At 42.5% G+C, this 21,449-nt stretch overlaps 1 protein-coding gene across 1 annotated transcript; it reads right to left on the reverse strand.

The window, feature by feature from the left end:
* Window positions 1–979: 979 nt before the first annotated feature.
* Window positions 980–1,146, reverse strand: LOC142841331 (dolichyl-diphosphooligosaccharide--protein glycosyltransferase subunit 4-like). Its single transcript, XM_075958163.1, has one exon. The coding sequence runs from the start codon at window positions 1,091–1,093 to the stop codon at window positions 980–982; it is 114 nt and encodes a 37-aa protein (XP_075814278.1). The 5' UTR covers window positions 1,094–1,146.
* Window positions 1,147–21,449: the final 20,303 nt, after the last annotated feature.

A 21,449-nucleotide genomic window follows, 5' to 3' on the forward strand; every position in this document is an offset into this window, starting at 1 on the left:
CTTTATGCAAACTTCAGGGCAACCACAAAAATAATGATAAATAAAGTAAAAATAATGTAAGTGTACCACTATAAAATATCATCAAACTTCATAAACAACTAGAAGAGAACCAAGATAAATAAGAATATAGAAAACAATTAAAATAGCAATAAGAAATGGGGAGATGCTTCCATGATTAAGAGAAGGCTCTTGCTGCCTAGCCTGATGACCTGGGTTCTATCCCCTGAACCCACATTGCAGAAGAGAACCAACTCTCAAGGATTGTCCTCAGAACTCCACGTGTGCCTACATACACACAAACACACCCATATACTGAATTTCTTAAAATAAAATAACAATAATAAGCCAATAGCAATCAATAGTTTCTTCAAGTGTAAATAGAGTAAACAAATAGTATCCCCACAACCACACCAATTTTAACAGATGAAACTGTTTTTAGGCACATTAAAAGTACCTCTAGACACATTAAGGAAGTCAAGAATCCCCCTAATTCTTTTTTTTTATATCTATATTTTTGTATTGGGGGATGGAATAGAAAAGAAAGCAGCCCCTATACTGGGCCCTATTCAGTGGCAGCTTCTTGTTTTATAGGGCTAAGGAAGACTTTGAGGAAATAAAAGTTGTTTGGAAAAATCCAGGTGTAGTTGCTTTGTATGCTGTGATGGGTAGGAGGGATGCAGTGAAGTGTGAAGGCCCCGCACACCCTCCATCTTGCCTCAGACTATGTCCTGGAAGCCTGGGGCGGAGAAAGCGCTACTTTCATTCCTGCTTCTTTTTTTTTTTAAATATTTATTTATTTATTTATTTATTTATTTATCATGTATACAATATTCTGTCTGTGTGTATGCCTGAAGACCAGAAGAGGGCACCAGACCCCATTACAGATGGTTGTGAGCCACCATGTGGTTGCTGGGAATTGAACTCAGGACCTTTGGAAGAGCAGGCAATGCTCTTAACCTCTGAGCCATCTCTCCAGCCCTCATTCCTGCTTCTTGGGATTGTTGACTGCCACGTGGTGATAGAGAGCCACAAGCAAGAAAAGCCACACGCCCAGCATGTTGGCGAAGATGGCGAGCTGCACGTCCGTGATCATCCTGACCAGCTCCACTTGGCTCCAATGCTACCCCTCGCTGTACAACTTGAGGTAGGAGCTCCCCCCTAATTCTTGTTGAACCAGACTAGCTACAGATTGTGGGCCATCTTAAGCTCGGACTGCTCTCTAGTGCCGAAATAATAACAACACAGTAATAGAGTCAGGGCAAAGCACCTAGGGTAGGTGCTTCCTAAGCCCCAAATAGTAGAAGAAATGACAGCCTTAGGAAAGACAGATGCTTGCTTAGAATTTCTAGAGAAACAGACACAGAGTCAAATTAGGAAGGCTAGAATAATAGCTGATCTTATGATATGCAGAAAATACTACATACCAACAAAAATTGTAGGTTTTTTTTGAAGAAGCCATGACCTCATCCATCAGTTAAAATAAGGTGCCAGACACTGGCTAAATAATAATCACAAGTCTCAAAAAAGTTAAAAGAGTTGTTGCAGGAAAACAATGAGGGGGCTCAGCACTGGCTGCTCTTCCAAAGGACCCGGGTTCAGTTCCCAGCACCCACATGGCAGCTCACAACTGTCTGTAACTCCAGTTCCAGGGCTTCTGACACCCATGGCAAAACACCAATGCACATGAAATAAAAATGAATACATTTTTAAAACCTCATAATTTAAAAAGAAGAAAGAAAACAATGAACTAAAGAAGACACAAATAAGGCTGGGGAGGTAGCAAATGTGCTTGCCACATAAGCCCTGTGGCCTGAGTGGGAATGCCTGGAAACGCATAAAGGTGGAAAGAGAGAGCCCGCTCCACGACGCTGTCTTCAGACCTCTACCAGTGTGACATGAACTCTCACGCACACATCATACAGCAAAGTGAGTCTTTTAAACTAAAATGTTAAAAAAATTGTAATTAAAGAAAAAGTTCAACATTCTAAAGAAAACAATAAAGGCACAGAAGCACTTTAAAGAGCAAACGAGTCCTTGAACTGAAAAACACACGATGTGACTATATAGAGGTGGTAAGCACATGTCAAAACATGAGCCTGTCACCTTCTAGGCCACCTCCATCACCTTTGGACCCCTGAGTTCTTCCCCAGTGCTCCTTTCAGCCATTCCTTGTAGCCCATCTCCATTGCTTTCTAACTCCCCGGCAACCTGCAGAACCACTATCTATCAGAGACTTACAGCCAACACACTTGGCTGGGACTTTATCCCCTGCCCCCCGACCATTCTGGTCTCCCCAGACTTACTCTTAGACCTGCTCCTGCTGCCCACCTATCTGAATCCCTCCCCCGAGCCTGCCTCCATCTCCTTGGGGGCTCTGCCTCTTGGTGAAGATCCAAGATCCCCTTTAATTCTTCCCTGCTGCCCTTTCAGCCTTTCCTTATAGCCCATCTGGATTCCTCTGAGACTCCCACAGACAAATAGAATAGCTCCCTACCAGGGACCCCACAGGCACCACACTTGATTGAGACTCAGGGACCCCACAGCTGCCACACTTGGCTAGAGCCCAGAATGGACAAGGACAAGCAAAGAGTGGAACACCCACCTAACAAAAGTCAGACCAGATTATCGACACCAAGAAACACTTCAAACGTAACTCCAAATGCCTAGATCCCAGTACAAAACTTCAACAAGAAGAGCCAGGACAATACACCTCCTCCAGAGGCCAGAACCCCTATTGCAACATGCCCTGGGAAAGGCAATGGAGCTGAAGCACAAGACAAGGACTTCACCATCGTAATTATGAATACGTTCAAGGACCTTAAAGGGGATTTGAATAAATGCCTTAATGAAGACCGAGAAAGCACAATAGTTAAGTGAAATAATGAAAACAACCCAAGACACGAAAGTAGAATTTAACAAAGCAATAGAATCACTGAAGAGAACTCTAACTGGAAATGAAAACTTAGGGTGTCAAAATAATCCTCAGAGCTAAGCTTGCTAACGACTGACTTCCTTCTTACATCTGCTTACTTGCACTGCATTTGAGTTCATTCGGGAGTTTGGATCCCCCTCGATTTTGCTGAACGCTCTCAGAAGTGTTCTTTTCAAATTGATGTCTTTTCAGTTCATCTGTGTTATCACATGTGGCAATGATATACTTCACTAACTCTGAATTACATCCCATTGAATGCATGACCACAGAGGGGTTTTTTCCTTTAAAGAGGAAAAAGGACGTTTATTAAATGGTGTAATAAAATCTCGGTGTTACTTTCTTTAAAACAAATCAAAACTAACATACTTATAGAGGTACTTCTGACATTATAGCTAGGTTCTTATGTCAATTTTGCCTCTGCTGAGCATATTTGCTGCTCAAACAGATTTGAGTTCCAAACATGAGGCTCATGCCAAAAGCTGCTCAAACCTCACAGCTTTTATCCATCCAACTGCCATTGGGCGTTTAGGAAATTTTTCATATAGGTTCTATATCTTAGCTATCAGAAATAATGCTGCGACAAAGTAGGGATATGTATACCACTTTAAGATAGTGATTTCAATTCTTGGGGGTATCTCCCCACAAGAACGATTTTGTGTGAGAAGTCGTCACGCTCTGTTCAAAAGTGGCTGTGTCATATCTCACATTGCTACTAGCAGTGTGCTATGCTTCCAGTTGTGTGACATCTTCCCCAACACTTGCTGTCTTCTTTTTTTTTTATTTTCAGAACTTTCCTCCTAATGAATGTGGAATGATATTTCATTGTGGTTTTAATTTGCATTTTCCATGCTGATTAGTCATAATGATTAACTGCTAATCTATCTGGTAGATTTACATTAGTTTTCTTTGGAAAAGAAAATCCTATTTGAGTCCTTTCTTATTTTCAAATCAGTTTATTTGTTGAATTCTTGTATTAAGTTGTAAGAATTCATTAAGTATTTTGTATGTTAATCCTGGATAATATATTGTTTGAAAGAATTTTCCAGAAAACATGGGTGGAAAGTTTGGTTGGGAGGTATGAAGGTCCTTGCACCCACAGATCTCCAAGGAAACCAGGAATGTTAATCACACAGAAGTTTCTCCACAAAGGAGGAAATTAATACCTGTTCTTCCATAGAAAAGACTGGGAATTGGAGGTGATTAACAGCTGGGTGATCTTTGCTACCTGTTGAGCCAGACCATATTAAGCCTCCACAACCAGGACTGGAGATGGCTAGTAATTTATATGACCCTCACATTATCTGGATAGCCAGGGGCTCCCCCAAGCTACCACAATCAAGACTGGATATGGAGAATAGCCCAAATGATCTCTACACTATCCGTATGACTGAGATCACGCTAAATCCTTCCCTAGGCCCTTAAGCTATTAAAGGTAGCCTATCTCTAGAACCCATCTTGGAAGAAATGACATGTATTTTGAGTTGAGACTGTATTACTCCAGGAAACGTTTTCCAAACATACTGGTATCAGACCTTTAAAGTTTGGTCCAGCCCAAGTCAGGCTGAACTGAGTTTTCATTCTCACTTCTTCATAGACTGTTTCCCTGCCTGCCATGACACCTGCAGGGATGCCCTCAAAGTTTTATGACTTTGAGCTTTGCAATGAATTCCTAGATATGAGCGAAAAACATAAGTAAGACAATTAAAATTAGACAAGTAGAGCAACACTCAGACTACAAAGCTACTCCAGTGTAGCTAAGTATTAAAGTGCTTACTGACCCATTGTGCAGCCCTAAATTTCATAAGAAACACCACAAGACAAGAGAATTCCTGAAAACTAAAGGCGTAAGTCACAAACAATGCCACACCAGTTTGGAATTATGACTAATAGGGTGGTATTTATTTAAAGGGGAAAAACTTACAGATCACAGCCCTCTGCACAACCAGGAAGGGAGTCTAGTCGCCGGCGGGGCAGGAAGTGAAGAAAGAGAGCAGAGGGAAGTGGCCGCTTTTTTAAATGGAGAGAGACCACGCCCCAATGGGCTGGTATCTCAGCAGCTATAGGCTGGAGGAGTGGGAGGACCTCCCGCAACAGAAAACCAAATTAAATAATTTAAAAAAGTCTTACTGGGGGAGTGTACAACTCATCAAACATACCAAAGATCATTGTATTCCAACTTTTTTTCCTTTTTTTATTCTTCTCTCATACAATAAATACACCCCAACCACAGTTTCCTCTCCTTCCACTCCCCCATCGAATCGAAGACCTAGATATTAATCCACAAACCTATGAACACCTGATTTTCAACAAAGGAGCTAAAAGTATACAATGGAAGAAAGAAAGAAAGCGTCTTTAACAAATGGTGCTGGCAGAACTGGACGTCAACCTGTAGAAGAATGAAAATAGATCCATATCTATCACCATGCACAAAACTCAAGTCCAAATGGATTAAAGACCTCAATATTAATCTGACCACAATGAATCTGGAGTACATATTTTTAAAGTATGACCCAATGATTCTTTGGATTTTCTCAGTGTTTGTTACCTGTTGTTATGTCCCCCCTTTGGTTTCTGATTTTGTTAATTTGGGTATTCTCTCTCCATCTTTTAGTTAATTTGGATAAGGGTTTGTCTATATTGTTGATTTTCTCAAAGAACTAACTTATTTCATTCTTTGTATTGGTCTCCTTGTTTTAAATTTTATTGATTTCAGCCCTCAGTTTTATTACTCTCTGCCACCTATTCAACATAGGTGTACTTCTTTTTCTTCGAGAGTTTGCATGTATACTGTTAAGTTGCTAGTATGAGATCTCGCCAATTTTTTTAAAGGCAATTAATGCTATGAACTTTCCTCTTAGCACCATTTTCATTGTGTCTCATAAGTTTAGGTATGCTGTGTATTCGTTTTCACTGAGTTCTAGAAAGTCTTTTCATTTCTTTCTGTCTTGGCCCAATAATCATTCAGTATAAAACTGTTCAGTTTCCATGAGTTTGTCAGTTTTCTGTTGTTGACATCCACCTTTAATTCTTTCCAGTCTGATAGGACGCAGGTGGCTATTTCAATTGTCCTGTATCTGTTGAGATGTGCTTTGTGACTGAGAATATGGTCAGTTTTTGAGAAAGGTCTGAGTGGTGTTGAGAAGAAGGTATATTCTTTTGAGTTTGGATGAAACATTGTATAGCTATCTGTGAGGTCCATTTAGTTTATCGCATCTCTTAGCTCCAGTATTTCTTGGTTTAGTTTTTTCTGGATGACTGGTCCATTGGTGAAAGTATCAGTGTACATAGCTCAAATTCTAATTGGTCTTATTAATAAAAAACCAGAGTCAGATATTAGGGGGTAAAAGCTGAAAAATCAGAGAAGCAGCCACTAGTTCTTACCTCTACAAAATCCTGAGAACAAATGGGGTATCCTGTGTCTCCAAGTTCTCAGACTGAATGCCTTCTCTACAAAACCTCAGACTGAATCCTGAATTCCTGTCTCCTCCCACCTTATATTCCTCTCCCCGCCCAACCATTTTACCTTCCATCTCCACCTCCCTAGAGCTGGAATTAAAGGTGTGAGCTGCCACCACTTGGCTCTGTTTTTCTTTTACACTGAGTCCATCTCATGTAGTCCAGGGTTCGTCTGCCTCTGTCTCCCAAGTGCCTGGCCTCTATGGCTAACTAGTGTGGCTAGCTCCACACTCTGATCTTCAGGCAAGTTTTATTTGTTAAAACCCAAACAACATATCACCACAAATGTATAAGGATGAATGCGTGATTTATGCTTTAGTAGTGTTTCTTTCACAGATGTGGATGCCCTTGCATTTGGACATAGATATTAAGAATTGAAATGTCATCTTGGTGGATTTTTCCTTTTGTGAGTATGAAGTGCCATTTCCTGTTTCTTTTGATTAATTTTGTTTTGAAGTATGTTTTGTTAGATATTAAAATGGTTACACCAGCTTGCTTCTTAGATCCATTATCTCTTTCCAAACCTTTACTCTGAGGTAATGTCTAATTTTGAGGTTAAGGTGTGCTTCTTATATGCAGCAGGAGGATGGATTTTGCATCCATTCTGTTAATCTATATCTTTTTATTGGGAATTGAGTCCATTGTTATTGAGAGATATCAATGACCAATGATTGTTCCTGTTTTGTTGTTATTGTTGTCGTTGGTGGTGGTGTGTGTATATGCTTCCCTTCTTTTGGTTTTGCTGGTGCGATATTACTGTGTTTTTATGAGTGTAGTTAATCTCCTTGGGTTGGATTTGCAGAAAAAAAATACTGTTTGAATTTGATTTTATCATGGAGTATTTTGTTTTCTCTATGGTTATTGAAAGTTTTGATGGGTATAATAGCTTTGGATGGCATCTGTTGTCTCTTTGAGTCTACAGGACCTCTGTCCAGACCCTTCTGTCTTTGAGAGTCTCTATTAAGAAATCAGGTGTAATTCTAATAGCCTTTATATGTTTCTTGATCTTTTTCCCTTACAGCTTTTAATATTTTCTTTGTTCTGTATGTTTAGTGATTTGATTATTATATGATGGGGGGACCTCTTTTGTGATCCAATCTATTTGCTGTTCTATAAACTTCTTGTACCTTTATAGGCATCTCCTTCTTTAGGTTAGAAAAAATTTCTTCTACGAGTTTGTTGAATACATTTTCTGGATTTTTTTATTATTTATTTATTAAAGATTTCTGTCTCTTCCCCACCCCCACCTCCCATATCCCTCCCCCTCCCCCAATCAACTCCCCCTCTCTCATCAGCCTGAAGAGCAGACCAGGTTCCCTGCCCTGTGGGAAGTCCAAGGACCTCCCACCTCCTTCCAGGTCTAGTAAAGTGAACATCCAAACAGGCTAGGCTCCCACAAAGCAAGTACATGCTGTAGGATTAAAACCCAGTGCCATTGTTTTTGACTTCTCAGTAGTCCTCATTGTCCGCTATGTTCAGCGGTTTTATCCCATGCTTTTTCAGACCCAGGCCAGCTGGCCTTGGTGAGTTCCTGAAAGAACATCCCCATTGTCTCAGTGTGTGGGTGCACCCCTCGCGGTCCTGAGTTCCTTGCTCGTGCTCTCTCTCCTTCCGCTCCTGATTTGGACCTTGAGATTTCTGTCTGGTGCTCCAATGTGGAACTCTGTCTCTGTCTCCTTTCATCGCCTGATGAAGGTTAATATCCAGGAGGATGACTATATGTTTGTCTTTGGGTTCACCTTCTTATTTAGCTTCTCTAGGATCACGAATTATAGGCTCAATGTCCTTTATTTATGGCTAGAAACCAAATATGAGTGAGTACATTCCATGTTCCTCTTTTTGGGTCTGGCTTACCTCACTGAGGATAGTGTTTTCTATTTCCATCCATTTGCATGCAGAATTCAAGAAGTCATTGTTTTTTACTGCTGAGTAGTACCATCTTACACCTGTCAGAATGGCTAAAATAAAAAACACCAGTGATAGCCTTTGCTGGAGAGGTTGTGGAGAAAGCGGTACACTCATCCATTGCTGGTGGGAATGCAAACTTGTGCAACCACTTTGGAAAGCAGTGTGGCAGTTTCTCAGGAAATTCGGGATCAACCTACCCCTGGTCCCAGCAATACCACTCTTGGGAATATACCCAAGAGATGCCCTATCATACAACAAAGTATATGCTCAACTATGTTCATAGCAGCATTGTTTGTAATAGCCAGAACCTCGAAACAACCTAGATGCCCTTCAATGGAAGAATGGATGAAGAAAGTATGGAATATATACATATTAGAGTACTACTCAGCAGTAAAAAACATTTTCTGGAATTTTGCGCTGGGATTCTTTCCCTTCTATTATTTTTAGGTTTGTCCATTTTATAGTGTCCCAGATTTCCTGGATGTTTTGTGTTGGGAATTTTTTAGATTTAACATTTTCTTTGGCTGATGAATCCATTTCTTCTATCATACCTTCAGTGCCTGAAATTCTCTCTTCCATCTATTGTATTCTGTTGGTGATGTTTGTGTCTGTAGTTCCTGTTTGCTTATCTAGATTTTCCACTTCCAGAATTCAACTGTTTCATTTTTTTTCTTGGCTTTTTTTAAGGAATTTATTCATTTCCTCCAATTTTTTGCCGTTTCCTCAATTTCTTTAAGGGATTTATCCATTTCTGCCATAAGGACCTCTATCCTCTTCATAAAATTGACTTTAAGGTCTTTTTCTTGTGTTTCAGCTGTTATGGAATATGCTGGGCTTGCTCTAGTAGGATAGCTGGGCTCTGGTGGTGTCATATCACCCTGGCTGTTGATTATGTTCTTACAGTGGTCTCTAGGCATCTGGTTTGGGGGTGACTATAGGCCTAGGTGCCAACTTCTGAGTTTGTCTTTATTGGGTGCATGTTTTGTTCCATGGTCTCTGTTTCCTCTCTGGTCTTCTGGCCAGTGTGGCCTCTGGTTAAACAGGTGTCTCCACCAGAAGTGGGGGTTGGGACACAGTGACAAGGAGTAGTAGTGAAATTGGGGACTGGGGAGTCACAAAGAGAGTGAGTGGGTTTATGAGTAATCAACCTACCTGGACTTCTGGTGGCCAGCATGGACTCTGGTCAAGCAGAGGCTTCTGTCTGAGTCTGGGACAGGGACACAGCAAAGAGGGGAGGATGATTGGGAGTAAGGGTGGCATGTATGGAAAGAATGGGGGACTCTGTGGGTAAGTGGCCTACCCAGAGTTCCAGCAATAGACATGGCCTCTGATCAAGCCATCTTTTTAAAGAGTGAGTTTTGTGGTTATTGAGTAGCATCTCAAGAAGGAAAATTCTTATTTTTTTGCTTTTGTTTTCCAAAACAGGGTTTTTCTGTGTAGCTCCGGATGTCCTGAAACTTCTTCTGTAGACCACGTTGTCCTCGAACTTAGACATCTGTCTGCCAGTGCTGAAAAAATAAAGGTATGCCTCATCTCCAACACCCAGCAAGAAAGAAAAAGTGTAATGAGTAAAAAAGAATCCAAAGGAATCTCAAATACCCATCAATTATTACTAAAATTAACATGCATATGCATGTGCAAATATGTTAGCCTACAAGTCAGAGGGGATAACTGAATTATTACAAAACAAAGAAATATGGAGACTTCAATTTGGAAATTAAATGGTACAGGATGGCTTGGAAGGTGGCACCCTGTATCTTTACTGCTTACATTTATAGGGAATAAATCAGGGGTAGTTTGACAAAGCTATTCTTTGAAGTGGGAGAAAACACTAGTTTCAGTAACAAAACAGAAAAAAGGGAGAGTACATTAGAAATCAGAACAAGGGAGTTCAGAGTCCATTTCATATGGTCCAAACCCACCTGGGGAGAGACTCGGTCCTAGTACAAAGTGACCACAAATGTGGAAGTTTGGAATCATGGCTTAATACAAAGCAAGGGGCTCAAGAAAATGCATACTTTATTTTCAATACCAGATAATTTACAGAAAGAAAGTGGAGAGTGAGCAGAAGGGATGGATGGGAAGAGATGGGGAGAGAAAAGAGGGGAAGACTGATTGATTGATTGATTGATTGATTGATTGACTGAATGAATGAATGAATAATTGTAGGAGGGGCAAAAGTACCATGAGTTACACAACGTTTTTCCTTTGAGATTGAAACATTCCATCCTGTGGTTGGAGAGATGACTCAAAGATTAAGAGCACTGGCTGCTCTTCCAGAGGATCTGAGTTCAATTCTCAGCACCCACATGGTGACTCACAACTATCTATAAGTTCAATTCCAGGGGATCCAACACCCTTATACAGACATATATGCTGCTAAAATGCCATGCACATGAACTAAAAATAAATCATTAAAAAAACATTTTTAAAATGGAACATTCTATCCTTCAGGGACGCTCTATTAGCAAGAAGGTGAATAACTCTAGATACCTTCAGTAAGTCCCTGAAAATGACCAGATTCATAGGCCCCTTGGGTAGATTCTTTGTCTACCCAAGAGTAAACAATGAAGACTACTGAGAGTCTCTCTAAGATGATACATGATGCAAAGAAGACTCTGAAGCCAAACCAGCAGCCTGAAAGAAGCAGAAACCAGAAGAGATGGCTAGAAGAGGTTTAGACCAAATTAGAAAGAACTCAGCAGCCTCTTGAGTTGCCTGCAGGCTATGCAATGTGTTCCAGGTTTCCAGCTTTGGTGAGCTGTCATTTATCTCAAGTGGGCTTTGGTGGTGAAGTTGTCATTGAGTTGTTTATGCTCCTGTAAGTAACCCTCACCCATATTCCTGTAAATAACCCCAATAAAATTCGTGGTTTAACCGTTGGACTGTAGTAGCCTCTGTACTTTGGCCTGTCACAGGCTTCCTATATGGGCTGGGTAGACATATATGCTGCATCCTCCTAGGCAAAAGTCTTGTCACACAAAACTACAACTGGCAGCAGAAAGCCATATTCAGAGCAAACAAAATCAAAAGCAGAAGACTCCAAAAGCACAGCAACCAGCTGAATTTATAGCTCAGCTAGCACAGCGTTTTGCCTAGGATGCACTAAACTGAGCAAGAAGACCCATGACTGCCATCCCAGCAAGTAAATGAAGAGCACAGGAAGTTCAAAGTAGGGGGCCATCCCAAAACTCATGAGAGTCTGCTTCAAATAAATATACGGACGAATGAATGAATGCAAATAAATAAAGCAGAACCAAAATGATCACTTAGCAGATTCGCAGTACATAGAGACATTAGTAATATTGGGTCTGCCTACTATACAGGTTCTGGTGACATCCTCTCTTCTCAGCATTTAATAGTATCGGGGTCAAGAAGCCATTTAATAAAACCCCTTCAGAGACAGTGGCTAGGCATTCGAAAAAGCAAAGATCCCTGCTTACACAATCCACTCTGGGAATCAAGGCAAATGTCAGGGTACTTGTCTCATATCCCTTTCCCATTACTGTGATAAAATACACTCACAAAAGCAACTTAATGGAGAAAGTTTATTTGGCTAGTCATTCCAGGTCCATCACAGCAAGGAAGTCACAGTAGCCAAAGCTTGAAAGAACTGCTCTCATTACATTTATAGCAGGAAAAGAGCAATGGTCACAAGTATGGTCATCTGTCTCTCTAGTTTCAATCCACTCAAGGTCCAAGCCCATGAAAAAACACCTCCCAAATTCAGAAAGAATCTTCCTACTTACCATAACTCAACTAAGAAAATCCCTCACAACCATATTCATAGGCCAACCTAATCTGGACAATTAGTCATTGAGATTCCCTTCCCAGGTGAATCTATATGGCGTTAAGTGGACAGTCAAAAGTAACCACCATGAGACTAGTCTCTGGGCTCTAGAAAGCATACAGAATGCCTCTGGCCACAGAGAAACCTCTGAATCTCAGAGCCCTATCCAGTTAATATAGTCTGAAAGAACATCCTCATTTATAATACTCTCTGTATGGTGCATGAACTATACACCCTCTGGTTGCAAGGCAAGAAACAAAGAGATGGGCATAGGAACGATGATTGCACAAGCTCTGTGAGTTGCAGACTTTTAAAGATAAGCAATATGGTGAAGAAGCAAGATCTACCCCCTTGTTTCAGGCTATCAGCTACACAGACATCTGTACGTATACTCAGGTAAATGACCACATGGAGTCTGTACCCAGTCACGCCTAAGTGTGAGAGAGTCTACACACAAGATCAGGTGTGTGGCCACAGACACACCTGAGCTCATGCGAGTGGCCACATAAAGACATATTGTACCTGTGCTCAGGCAAATGACCACATAAAAAGTCTGCACCTAGGCTCAAAAGAGTCACTGCATAGAGATATTGTATCATATCTAAATTGAATTCTGTGGAAAGCTTTGTCCTATACTCTTCTTCCTTTTCTTTCTTTCCTTCCCTTTTCTTTTCTGTTTTCATAATATAGCCTTTCTATATAGCCTGGTCTGCGAGTTGCCTGCCTCATGCTCCCAAGTACCAAGGCCGAGTAACTGCGTTTCTCTGTTGAGACTAACCTTAAACTTATTTTCTTCTCTTATATTGCTTCCTGTCTCTCTTTCCTTTCCATTCTTGCATTTTTCTCTGTTGCTTTAATAAAAATCACTATTATTATGCTTGTTTTTTAATTTTTAAACTTTCATCAACTTATATTTTAGGAGACGGTTCCTATATTCCACAAAGATTATTGGAGTTAATGTATTTTCATAGCTAGCTTGCCCATCAGTTTTGGTCATTTCTGCATTTAGCATTCTCCTCTTAGTCTAGGGCTTGTGCCCTGAGTATATGGGCTCAAGGTTTAGCTACTGAGCCTCACCCTGAGTCCACTGGAGAAGAAACCTTGTGTCTACCACAACATAGTCTCATTTAGAAACTGAAAGGTTTTGAACTTAAAGAAAATAAGTAATCAAAAAAATCTAAAATTGATCAAGTCCCATCACATAAATATAAGAAAAACACACAAAAATATCTAGCAACATGACTGCTTCCAAAATGACCAATTACTCGGCAAAGAGAAAGAATTTGAAATGATGAATGGTCAATACAATCAGAGGACACAAACTCCAAAATGAACTCAAAGAGAATACAAACAAATCATTGAATGTAATCAGGAATTTAATATAGGATATGAAAGAGGAATTCAATAAGGAGATAGAAACAGGAAAAAGTAAAACTGAAATTTTTTAAAGAGCAGCTCAGTAAAACAAATTAAAACTCACCAGGCACCTACATTTAATCCCAGCATACTGGATGGAGGCTGAGGCAAGTGATTTCTGTGTGTTTGAGGCCAACCTGGTCTATTGACAAGTTCCAGGACAGCCAGGGCTACATAGAGAAACCCCGTTTCAATAAAATTAAGATCTAGGAGGAATTGAGGAAGGGAAAAGCATGACCAAAGCATATTATATGAAAAAGAAAGAAAAAGAAACAAGCCAACAAGCAAAACCTCAATGGAAAGTTTCAGTAAAAGAATAAAAGGGCAGCAACAACCAGGGAGTGGAGCCGTCCTGAGCCTGAGACATGCTGTGTTGGGGGTGGTGGGACCAGAGAAGTGCTGTTGCCAAACCTCTGGAACCAAGAGGATCATGAGTACCTTTCATACACTAAGCGCCTAGCTTTATACTGTTAGACTTTGTATTTTTAGAGACTTGGAATATTTTTAAAAAGACTTTGGACAAAATGTTGAAATTTTTAAAGAGTGTGGAACTTGTAAAAGTGTGAATGTTTTCTATTGGGATAGTGATATTGATGTGAAATCACGGAGATAAACAAGAAAGGAAAGGTTATGGCTTAAAATTGGTGTGTTTGCACAGCTCTAGATGGAAGGTCTCCATTAATTCCCTCCCCTCATAGTTCAAAGAACCCTGCAGAAGATGAGGCATGGAGAATAGAAGAGCCAGAAGGGATGGAGGACACCAAGGAAACAAGGGCCCCTAAATTAACATGAGCAAAGCTCATATGAACTCACAAAGCCTGAAGCAGCATGCACAGGGCTTTCATGGGTCTGCACCAGGTCTTTTGCCCTTATGTTGTGACTTCCAGTTTAGATTCCTGAGTGTATGAACCAGTGGGTCTCTGATTCTTGGGCCTTCTCTTGGGATATTTCCTTCTGTTGGTTTGTCCTGTCCAACTTTGATGTGTTGGTTTTTATGTTATCATAGTACGTTTTATTTTGTTATGTTTTGTTGCTAACTCTTAAAAGCTTGTTGTTTTCTAATGAGAGATGGAAAGAGAATGGATCCAGATAGGAAGAGAGATGGGGAGGAGCTGGGAGGTGATGGAGGAAGGCTAATAAAGAAACTGACTTGGCCCATTTTGATAGGCGATCCCTTAGGTGGGTGGAGTAGGCAGAACAGAATGCTGGGAGAAAGAGGAAGTGAGCTCAGACGCCATGTTCCCCTCTCCTGGGCAGACGCGATGAAGCTCCCATCCAGGACGTAGGCTAGAATCTTCCTGGTAGGCGCACCTTGGGGTGCCACACACATTATTAGAAATGGGCTAATCCAGGTGCGAGAGTTAGCTGAGAAGAGGCTAGATATAATGGGCCAAGCAGTGTTTAAAAGAATATAATTTGTGTGTTGTTATTTCGGGTAAAGCTAGCCAGTGGCGGGAGCTGGGTGGCGGAACGCAGCCTGCAGCTCCCACAATAGGGAGGAGTAGAGGGAGGGGAATCCATAACCAGGATATATTGCATGAGAAAATAACCTATTTTCAATAAAAATGTATTTCAATAAATATATTTACATATATATCATTTCATGCTCCCCTTTCCTCCCACCTACCCTTCCCATCCTCTACATTTCTCCCTCTCAAATTCAAGGCCTCTTCACCCAGCAACTGATGGAAAAAGATGCAGAGAAACACAGTGAAACATTAGGTGGGTCTCGAGAAATCCTGTGGAAAAGAGGGAGGAAGAATTGTAAGACCCAGTGGTGTCAAGCAGGAAAACCCACAGAATCAATTAACCTGGCCTCAAAGAGTCTCACAGAGACTGAACCAGCAACCAAGGAGCTCCTTGGGACTTATCTAGGCCTTCTGCATATATGTTAATAGTTGTGTAGCTTGGTCTTCATGTTAGACTCTTAACAGTGAAAGTAGGAACTGTCTCAGACTCTATAACCTGCTTTTGGGACCCATTTCTTCCTGACATATTGCCTCATCCAACCTTAATAGAAGAGGAGGTGCCAAGTCTCACTGCAACTTGTTATACCATGGCCAGCTGATATCCATGGGATACCCACTTATATCTGAAGAGAAACAGAGGAGAAGGAATGGATGAGTTAGGGAGAGGAAAGGGGGAAGGAACTGGGAAGAGGGGAAGGAAGATAAACCTTAATTGGGATGTAAAAACAAAAATAAATAAATAACAAAAAAAGAAAAATAAAAAAAATCATGGTTATTTCTTTGTTCATTGTTATTGTTACATATAAAATGCATAAATATATAAATGCAACCTGATAAGTCAAAAAAGTGAAGTGTTTTGGTGACAAGTTTTCAAAGGGTAGGTTGTGAAAATTTTTTTGTCTTCCTGACATAAACCTAAACATATTTGAGAAGAGTGAATCTTAACTGAGAAAAAGTCTTCAGAAGATTGGCCTAGGGCAGGTTTCTGGGGTGTTGTCTTAATTAATGACTGATATAGGAGGTCCCAGCCTACTGCTGGCAGTTCCAATCCTGGGCAGGTAGTTCTGGTCACATAAAAAAGCAGACTGAGCAAGCCATGATGAGCAAGCCAATAAGAAGCATTCCTCTATGATCTTTGCATCAGCTCCTGTCTCCAGGTTCCTATTCTGGTTTCACTGGATGTAGGATGAAACAAACAGTTTCCTCCCAAAGTCACTTTTGGTTTTGGTGTATTACGGCAGCAAGAGAGAACCTAAGATTCAAGGTATGTAATTCTTCCCATTGACATATGGTGTAGGAGGGTCTTCTTTCTATGTGTTGCTTTCATTGGTCAAATAAAGAAACTTCCTAGGCCTTTTGATAGGGCAGCCCTTAGGTGGGTGAAGTAGACAGAACAGAATTCTGAGAGGAAGAAGGCAGGCAGAGAGCCGCCCACCATGAAGCTGCCAGGTCAGACATGCTGAATCTTTCCCTGTAAGCCACGGCCTCGTGGTGACATACAGATTATTAGAAATGGGTTGAATCAAGATGTGAGAGTTAGCCAATAAGAGGCTAGAGTTTATGGGCCAGGCAGCAATTTAATTAATACAGATCTCCATGTGGTTATTTCGAGCATAAGCTAGCCAGGTGGCTGGGATGACAAACAGCCTGCCAGGCCAGGTGTAAGCCAGTCCGGCAGCAGGACACAGTCCTCAGCTCCTCATTACAACAGACATAGCCTCAAATTTGGTCATGAAATAGTTGGTTACTTCAAAAGCAACTGTGTCACTATTGCAGACTGATAGCATCTTGCCTGGTGGGGTACACACAGAAATTGTAGGCTGTGGGGATTACACAGAAATCAGAGCTGGGTAAGGCCACTGAGGCCTTGTTTTTGTTTTTGTTTTGTTTCTATTTTGCCACAGCCTACATGGTACCTTCCAGCACTATGAACACCAGCCAACAGAGTAGAAGCTTACAGCTTAGGTCTAGCTTGATTTATCTATGTGCTGCATCCAATGTCTGTGGATTCTTCAGTAAGAGGGTCTTACCATCTAGTTCTGATGGGTTACTAGGCCAGTGGAAATATCCTCCATTGGAGTTTTCTGCAGTAGCATTTTCCATTCATGGAAGGCGCCTCTGATAAAAATAATAAATTAATTATATCTTTTAGTTACCTAGTTATTGTGCGATCTTTTGCTCTTTTGGCTTTTTGGTGGGTGCACCACTCAGCTCCCAAATAGATCAGAACAGGAGCTTATCCTTAGTTCTGAATGCCCAGCCTTAGCTTAGCTTGTTCTTGCCAGCTTTCCTTAACTTGAACTATCCCGACTATCTTTTCCCTCTGGGCTTTTATCTTTCTCTATTTCTGTGGACCTTACTCTAATTCTTTGTCTATGGCTTGCTGTGTAACTAGGTATCTGGCCCCAGATGTCCTCCTCATCTTATCAGAGAAAGATTTAGGGAAAATTCCTCAAGAGAGGGTACAGCCAAGAACTTTCTTAAAAGGTTCAATAGCTCAGGAAATGTTCTACATATTTGGCGGATGGCGTTAGATTAATTAACAGCTTTCTCCACAGCAAAAGCAAGCACACTGCCGGAGTGAAGAGACAGCATTTGGAATGGGTGAAAAATATTTGCTACATATCCAACAGGCAGAAAATTAATGAATACGCAGATAATCCTACCAACTACAAAAGAACCAAACAACGTAAAAATGAGTCACTAAAGCAAACACATTTCTCATGCATAATATATGATCTGCATATAAACAAGAGAGGATTGATAGGGCAGAATAAGGAGACAAGGAGGAGGGGGGAGAATGTGGATGAGGAGAAAATTCAGTGTATGCGGCTTGGAAATGGTTAAGGCACACTTGATATTTGAGCATAGAGTGCATTAGACTCCTTGCTGTTTTCAGTGTGTGTGCACAGCAATTTAAAATGGATGAACAGGTCTGTCTCCCCTCCTGAGATCATGTGGGTGTCCAAGAGCCACGCTGCAGCAGGTTAAGATGACCTGGGAACGAGCTGTTGGAGACGGCAATGTCTCGGTCCACAGTCGTGCTGTAGCCAAGGTCTGTGTGAATGCCCATGGCTCACGTGGCCCCCAAAGGTGGCACAGATACACAGGTCGTGGTTGCCGCCTCCAGTCATGTTGGTGCCTGAGGGCCCTGCTGCCTCTGATTCCATGCTGGTTTGGGTGACCTGAGCTTGTTAAAGAAGGTGATGATGACATCTGGATCTCAGCTGCACCTGGGGGACAGGTCTGGGTCTGTGGGCCTGCAAAAACCAGGGTCTGCGTTGACGTCCTGGGTGGCTCCAGTTGTGACTGAAGTCCACGCAGGTGCCTGGGGTACAGGCCACCACCTGAGGGCATGATGCTGTCTGCAGACCATGCTGCAGGTAGGCCATACAGATCTGAGTGGGCTGCCCAGCTACCAAGTGTCATGGTGACATCTGTGTCAGGGCTGCAGCTGAGGGTTATGTGAGTCCATGGTCCTGCTGCAGCTGGGGTCTGTGTTGCTATCTGTGGCCTGTGTTACCACAGGGGGCCAGGAGAACCATGCACCATGAAATCCAAAGGCGAGGCTAAGCCGGCCCTGCCATTCTCTACCCCTGGGAAAGCTGACTCTGCCCCTTGCTGGACACTGCAGCAAGACAGGGAACTGGTGAGCTGCCCCTGCACTTGGGAGAGGTAGTCCAACCCCTCCTGGCCCTGATGGCATGGGCATAGGAGAGCTGGCTCTGTCCCACACCTGAGTGGGGCAGCCCTAGCACCCAGGTCTGACAAGCTCAACTACAACTGGGGCCCATTCAGGCCTTAGGTTGGCCCACCCTACATCTGCCCAAGCTATCACCTGCTAGACCACATGAAGGAACTGGTCCTGTGGAACTAGAATCACAGCATCTCCATGACTCGGGGTGCCCTCCGGATTACTGAGAGGAGTTTCAGAGAGGGTCTAGTGATGATGATAGACCAGAAAACAGAGGCCTTGAACCAGACCATCACAATGAACATTGCACATAAAGCTGATAGGACAAAGGGGGATATGTTCTGCCTATGTGACACACACCTTGGCTCCCAATGTTACTAAGACAATTGTACAGGTGTTGGAGAGGCAGGAAGTACAGAGAGCAAAGTCTTATTTTAGTTATTTATTTCTTTGTCCCAACCTCAGTTTCCCCTCCCTCCTCTCCTCTAAGGCCCTCCCCGATCGCACCACCTCCCCTCTACCTCCTCCCCATCCACACCTTCTTTCCTTTCCTATGCAGAAGAGGCCAGGACATCCTTGGATATCAACAAACCACGGTTGCAATAAGACTAAGCACCTCCTTATGTATTAAGGCTGGGCAAGGTGACCCAGTATGAAGAGTAGGGTCCCAAAGGGAGCAAGACTCAGAGACAACCCCTGCTTCCACTGTTAGAAGAGCCACAAGAGAACCAAGCTACACAACTGTCACACACGCAGAGGGCCTAGGTCAGTCCCATGCAGGATGCCTGGTTGTCGGTTCCTTGTCTGTGAGTTCTTATGAGCCAGGTTCGCTGTTTCCGTGTGTTGTGTGGTCCTTGAGTCATGTGACTCCTACAGTCCTTCCGTCCTCTCTTCAGTCGGATTCCCTGGGAATCAGGGAATCACTAAACACAGTGGTTGATGGAGGAACTGACAGATGTACACGGTGCTTACATTCACAGTGGGAAAATGAATCTCCTAGAGGAGAAAACGTGAGAAAGGGAGAGGTGGGAATAAGAGGCCACTTTTGCGCGCACAAGAACATGGGAAGCGTGGAGAAGCAGCACAGGAAGATGTACTTGGGCCCCAGGAGCTGCTGTGGTCGTCATAGTCTGTCTGCTAATGAGAGCACAGAATGGTTTGACAGTGGGTCTCTGCATCTGTCTCCAGAAGTTGCTAGATGAAGCCCCTCTTATGACTTTTGATCCAGCACTTAGCAGTAGAGCAGAATATCATTAGTTCCTGTATATACACAGGGGCAAGCATTCATACACAGAAATAAAAAGCATCATTACACTGACATGTTTCGCTGGGGTGGGGGGGTTGTCCAGTGGTGTTTGGGTCAATCCTAGGGCCCTGGGATATCCAGCCCCTGCATTCTGGGACAGTGTCGGGTGGGCTCACTCTCGTGGAATTGTTTGGTTTGGTTTGGTTTTCATTTATTCAAATTTTCTTTATGGTGGGGGATGCTAACAGGGTGAAGGGCAGATATGGGGGGACTGGGAAATGAGTGGAATTGGGTGGATGATGGGACATTTCCAAAGGATCAATAAGGAAATCACCTGTTCAAATATCCAACAACCACACTCGGCACGGTCCTCAACGTGACCCCAGGAGGTACAATATCAAACACGATGGTGAGAACTATGTTTTAAAACATGGGAGAATACCATCTGAAGACGTGACTCGGAGGTTGAGGGTCCTTTTTCTCTTGCATAGGTTTTATTCCCAGCACCACAAGACAGTTCACAGTCATCTGTAACTCCAGCTCCAGGGGATCTGATCTCCTCTTCTGGCCTCTGATGCTACAGGCACTTATGAGTTCACATATAAACACAGGGGCAAGCATTCATACACAGAAATAAAAATCAATAAATCATTAAGAATGATACCCAGGTGGTTTTCTAAAGAAGGAATACGTATGCCCAGGCACAAGGTGCTGTTGTGGTTCAGCAAGCCCGAGTTTGTGTTGTTTGTAACTAAACACAGTGGTTGATGGAGGAACTGACAGATGTACACGGTGCTTACATTCACAGTGGGAAAATGAATCTCCTAGAGGAGAAAACGTGAGAAATGGAGAGGTGGGAATAAAAGGCCACTTTTGCGCGCACAAGAACATGGGAAGCATGGAGAAGCAGCACAGGAAGATGTACTTGGGCCCCAGGAGCTGCTGTGGTCGTCATAGTCTGTGCTAACGAGAGCACAGAATGGTCGGACCGACAGTGTCTGGAGTGCTCTTATGCAAGCAGCCAGGATCATGAAGTAAAGATGTCTGGAGCCCAGAAAGGGATGCAGGACACTTGGGAGGCAAATGGGGAGGAGGAAGGCTGACAACTGATCAACTTAGCAGAAAAACTTGGCCAAAAGGGCAGCAAAGAACATGACAGACACGCAGCTAACCTAAAATTGAGAGGGAAACAACAGCAGGCTAATGGGAAAAAAACCAAACACTGGTGAGAGGGATTGAGAAGTGCCAGAGTAGTGGAGGTCGCTTGCAAGGCTTAACCTTTGAGAGAGAGATCAGGGACACTAGGAAGGCTGACCTGCTGAAACCCTACTTAAAAAGGAATACTGACAACCCCATTTCTGCATGTGGTCACACTGAGGATGAAGGCTTAGTCGAGCCAGAGATTCATGGAGCTGAGGACTGAGGTTCGAATCTATGAGATCTGGAATGATTAACACGGGGTAAACCGGAGTGGCAGGGTGGGATAAGACATGCATTCACTGGGGGTATAATCCCCATTCCTGGAAGCACGTGTTTCT

The sequence above is a fragment of the Microtus pennsylvanicus genome, chromosome X, assembly GCF_037038515.1.
Source record: "Microtus pennsylvanicus isolate mMicPen1 chromosome X, mMicPen1.hap1, whole genome shotgun sequence".
Lineage (NCBI taxonomy): Eukaryota > Metazoa > Chordata > Mammalia > Rodentia > Cricetidae > Microtus > Microtus pennsylvanicus.

Bases quoted from the DNA above. Each gene is read 5' to 3' on its own strand.
- LOC142841331 (XM_075958163.1), bottom strand. From the start codon at position 1,093: ATGATCACGGACGTGCAGCTCGCCATCTTCGCCAACATGCTGGGCGTG.